Below are 5,601 nucleotides of genomic sequence, written 5' to 3' on the forward strand. Positions count from 1 at the left end.
TCAGAAAATCACTATGCATCAGTATTAGGGATTGTTAGGCAGTGTTTAGTATAAAAAAGAACGCGGCGCCATGGCGCAGATGGTTAGACGGCCAACTATGAAACTGGCATCGCGGATTCGATTCCCGCCAGTTGCAAGAAAAAAATCAATAAAAGATTTTTTTCTCAATTGGTCTGGGTGTTGTGATGTATTTTTCATTACCTCCTTTCAAATCATCTCTATCCCACCTGCTGACAAGCCTCTAAATAGAGACTTAGCGGGTTATTCCTTTGATAAAAAAATGAATAAAAAAAACAAACACATTAACGCCATTTTGTGGTTTCTTCAATAAATAATAAGAAAACAAACTCTGGTGTCAAATTGATTTTGTCATACCATCAAGCTCTGTGTTCATTTTGCGAAGAAAAAAAAGGAAAACTTTGAAACTTGTGCTTGTCAAGGAAATGTAAATAAATAATTTTATAAAACAATGCATTTTCTCGGCTAACCTTTATCAACAAAAAATGCTAAAAAAATTGGAATTATTTCAAAATAAATTAACTATTACATGTAAATTTGTGTGAATAATAACGCTTCAGGTGCCAGTTCAGGAACTATGAATTATTGCAGAATGTTTTTTTTTTAAATAATAATATTCCTGTTTAACATGTCAGATATCTAATACGATACCTCTTGCATGGTAGGCAAATATGCTGATCAATCTAATGCTACATAGATTAAGTACAGTTCCTTAATAATGCTATCTTAAACCCCAGATAGCAAAAAGCACATTAAATATAACATAAAATGTAATTTTTTCATCACGTGTAATGTAGGGTAATTTGAATAACAAACTATATTGCATTGATAACAGAAATAAACAATTCAGTGCTGATAACAAGGTAGATACACTTAAAATTACCCTCTTACACCTTAACATACCTTATAATATAAACAGTATTTATTCGTGCTGTATAAGTTTGTCGGTAAATATTCTGGCAATAAGAGCAACAGCAGTATTAATATTTCCACTTGGTAAAGAAGGAAACAATGATGCATCAGCAACAAAAAGTCTTTTAATGCCTTTGACTTGAAAATCATAATCAACTACTGTTTCTACATTGTCGAGAGACCCCATACGGCAAGTACCAGCAGGGTGATATGTTGTCAAAGTCAAATGGCGAATATAACATTTCCAATAATCTCTAGTATCAAAAGGAATATTTTCACAGCCTGGGAAAAGAATTGTGTTCAAAACAGCACCTAAATTAACCATAGCATTCGTATTTAAAAGTTCTTTGATCAAATCAATTCCTCTCAGCATAACCTCCATATCTTCATCATGAGAAAAGTATTTAGGATCTATTAAAGGATGATCAGATGATTTAACACTATTAAGACGAACCGTACCTTTACTTTTCGGATGTAAAACAATCGGCAAAAAAGATACTGAATTGTTAGGAGTTATTTTTGAAAAGTAACTTTCCCAAACTGAATCAGTAAAACCCATTGAAAACCGTAAATGTTTCCCATGATCTGTAGAAACGCCAATTGGCAAAACCATAAGTTGCAAATCTGGCAAATTCGAGTCGGTTTTATTGGCACTTGATTGGTCAAATTTTTTAATATTTGAATCTAAAATTGCAACTATCTCACATCCAGAGGCCGTCCAAAGACCATTACCATTTATAAAATAATTCCAAACATTAGCCGGGCTGAGGATATTTGAAATACCGAAATTGACCGATTTATTCAATAATACTAGATCCAACCCTGTAGAAGCATGGTCTATTAAACCTTCACCAACTGGTAGATCTTGTATTACAGGTATTCCGATATCATTGAGATGTTTTTTAGGCCCGATTCCAGATAACAGTAATAGTTTTGGTGTACCGATAGCCCCAGATGACACGATAACACCCTTTTTAGCAGTCACAGTAATCTTTCTACCATATCTTTCATATGCTACACCTTGGGCAGAATGAACATCAGGATCTATAATTATTTTCTCTACTAGCGCATTAGTGATAATTGTATTCCTTTTATTGGTAAAATAGCCACTTCTTAGATTATGGAATGTTGACCACCTGGCACCGCCTTTCTGATTAACTAAAGTGTCCATAAAACCAGAAGTCGAATTGTCTCCAAATTTATTTACATCGAAGCCTAACTCACCGGCAGCTTTCAAAACAGAATTTGACAAAACTGTTTTGAAAGATAATTTTTCATATGGCAAATCAAATTCTTCCAATTCTCGTAAATGATTCTGTAATTCTGGAATGCTAATTTTATTATTAAACCACATAGCAATTTCATCCAAGTAACTTCGAATATGAACCATGTTGTTTAGTCGTGCTGATCCACCAATTATTTTTCCCATAGGCCACATGCATTGCTGAAAAAAAAAAGTTACTTTAGTAAATTGCCAATTAAAATCTATTTTATGTTATGAATAAGTCACAAATCTAGTAAAATGCTTGGATTTGTACTTCGAAACTCTAGATATTTCAATAATACTACTGCAATTCGCACATTATATGATACTCTAGTCCGCAGCATACTAGAATACTGTTCCATCATTTGGGAGCCTTCTGAATCAAACCACATCCTTAAATTGGAAAGGTTCAAAAGCGATTTTTACGATACTTATATCTTAAAGAAAATAATAACTCAACAATGTTTGAGTTAAAAATAATAACTATCCATCCATCACTATTTCAAGCAGGGATGCTGGATTACAACACCCTCGAATCTCGTTGTCAAATTTTTCTTGGGAAACATTTCTATACGCTAATTTCCGGTAGTATATATAATCCAAATATTCTGAAAGAAATCAGTTTGTATGTTCCCAATAATTCTACTAGAGCGAGATTTCATGCACTGTTTTACACACCCAGAAGCTGTACAAATGCAAGTCAAAATTCACCCCTTAATAGGGCAATTCGGTTGCTAAATACGGCTTTGGCGGATAATATGGATCTATTTTTCTGTAAATATAAGCAGTTTAGCAGCCATCTGCTTTCTATTCATTAATCTCTAACTTATGTCTACAGTATGCATTACGTGATGGTTTAAACAGCCTGTAAAGTAATACAGAATAACAATTGTCAAATAAATAAATTGGCAATGAGATTTTTTAGACAGTAAGTTTTATCTACCCATTATGTATTGTACTATAAGAATCTCTTTTCTGTTAAATAGGCACTATCAGGTTTTTGGTGGGTTTTTATCTGATAGTGCTTATTTCAATTCATATTCAAATTTAAAATTCAATAAATAGTTGTAAAAACAAAGTTAAAACAATGAATAATGTAATGTGAATTTTCCAGATTTCTCTGGCAATGCTTGAAAATATCACAGCGCTCTCTTTTTGCAGGAACGTATACTTCTGACTCTGTAATTAATATTTAATACATAGAATTAAGAATAATCCAGAAGGAGCGTAGAATCATATTTGAATACATCAGACTGTGTCCATAAACACCCCCCTTTGCCCCACTTTCCCCGCGTGCATGCGTGAAGTCACCGCGTAGTGTTGCCAGATCGCAAAAAATATAACCATAACACAAAGACAATTACATTTTTAAAAAAAAAACAATTTGTAAATTTCTTGAAAATTTTATTGCAGTGGAAACATTGATCGAGTTAACAGAGTAGATAAGTTATGGGTCACTTAATAAGAGTAATTTAATTAACGAACTTAAAACTTAAAATATAAAACAAATTTTATTTTACATAAAATGGATATTTTTATGTCATGTTAAATAGTATTTGATGTTTTAAAGATAATGTCGGTCGAATGCCCACCACGGCGTTGTTTGATCCGAGAGGTCCAATTTTTATCAGTCTGCTCATTGGATGAGCAAAGTAGCGTTAAAAATTTGACTACCCTGGCAACACGAACAAAATAAACATTTTGTTTTCTTTGACAATTTGACAGATGGAAAAATTATTCAATTTTTAAGTAATGCATTTGCTACTTACACATGTATTTGCTACTTACACATGAAATGTGATACCATCCTGTTTCTTTAAGATCCCAGCATTTCTACACTTTAAAACGACACAACACGGCATAGTTCAATTCAAATCGGGAGTTGCGTACTGAGCGACGTCTACAAAGAAACTAATGGGTCAAAACGTAAAACTACTCGTTCAAGAGTAGTTTAGTCACCTTCTGTTTGATGCGCGTATGCGGTTTCATAACTATTCTTAATTCTATGATTTAATATATGTTTGAAAAGTCTATGGTTTACAAAAATATCAATTTATAATTTATTGTAGTGTACCAGTATACCTTCTTATTCATAGCATGGCATGAATGTTCCTGTGGAACAGTTTTATATCTCCAGTCATGAATTGTCCCCTGCAGAAAGGGACCCACAGCAGGAATATCCAGAAAAGAACCTCCATTACCTCCGGCTTCCAAAACCAAGAACGAAACATCTTTATGCGCGCTTAACCGATGAGCAATGAGTGACCCAGCTGTTCCACAACCAACTAAAATTCATTAAAAAAATATACTTCAAAACAGAAACACGTTCTATTTTCGTTAGTCCAGAAAAAGTCATCTTAAAACGCACCGATAATGTAATCGTATTCATTTTTTGTGTCACCGGCTTCGAGAAAATAAAGTAAATATTCAAAATATGAATTCAATGAAATAAAAATATGTAGAAAATAAACAGATAGAGAGTAAAATAACAACACTAGTATTAATTTAAAATCCATTGCACTATGTGTGAATTATTGCTTCGCGGACTACGTGCTAGCTTTTTTATCACTAGTCCAAATTTCAATGATAAGCCCCATGTTTCATTGTTTTTTGTTTGTATTTTTAAATGCTACATTGACATTGACTTGACATCTTGTCTTAAGTGACAGTTCAATATATTATTTTCTCTATGGTTATTCGATTAAAAATTGCCATAACATGGGGCGTGGAAAAGGTTTACTTGAAAAAAGGTACTTTATTGCACGAAAAGGTAAGTTTTGTTGAAAATTATAGATCTTTTTTATACTAGGTAGTCAATTTACTATCTAACAGCCGCTCTGTCTATGTAACATTTCATATTCTATTATGCATAATTCAATTAACCATGTTGAAAACAGTTTTACAATATTGTTTTATGGCTTTCCAAAATAAATATAAATTCTCAATTGCAAACGATCCTGATGAATGTTCGAATGCATTTTTTTTTCAATACAATTTTATGACAACTGCTATTCCAAACGCTCTCGCGGACTAAAAAAAAGCTTTTATATTGCGTGTTTACATATTAAATACGCGTTATAAAGATGTTTTTAACAGCCGCAAGTATTTGGAATAGCAGCGCTGGCTTTTTGAAATTGCAGTATAGAAAGTAGTTTAAAATAATTGTAACGGAGAAAGAATAATTTATTTTAAAAATAAATGCACAAAAGAAAGCAAAAATTAAGAAGAAAAAGAGTAGAGAAAGGTTTTAGTTTATGTTTTAAACTACCTCCTGGTTTACACCTTTTTACATTTACTGCCCTTTTCTTCAATGTATCTCGATATGCAATTTGATGTTCTTTAGTAATCTTTATATCTGTATTTTAATTTAATTTTTCATTTTTAGATTAGAAAATTTTGTTTCAACA

At 32.3% G+C, this 5,601-nt stretch overlaps 1 protein-coding gene across 1 annotated transcript; it reads right to left on the reverse strand.

Annotated features, from left to right (window-relative positions):
- Positions 1-474: 474 nt before the first annotated feature.
- On the reverse strand, positions 475-4,855 carry LOC148280754 (glucose dehydrogenase [FAD, quinone]-like). The gene is made up of 3 exons (XM_088227855.1): positions 4,563-4,855; positions 4,277-4,479; positions 475-2,374 (listed from the first exon to the last, which is right to left on the reverse strand). Exons 1-3 carry the CDS (start codon positions 4,708-4,710, stop codon positions 941-943), a joined length of 1,785 nt encoding a protein of 594 aa, XP_088083981.1. The 5' UTR covers positions 4,711-4,855; the 3' UTR covers positions 475-940.
- Positions 4,856-5,601: the final 746 nt, after the last annotated feature.

The sequence above is a fragment of the Micrasema longulum genome, unplaced genomic scaffold (genome assembly GCF_059751315.1).
Source record: "Micrasema longulum isolate JH-2025_06_02 unplaced genomic scaffold, ASM5975131v1 h1tg000546l, whole genome shotgun sequence".
Classification (NCBI taxonomy): domain Eukaryota; kingdom Metazoa; phylum Arthropoda; class Insecta; order Trichoptera; family Brachycentridae; genus Micrasema; species Micrasema longulum.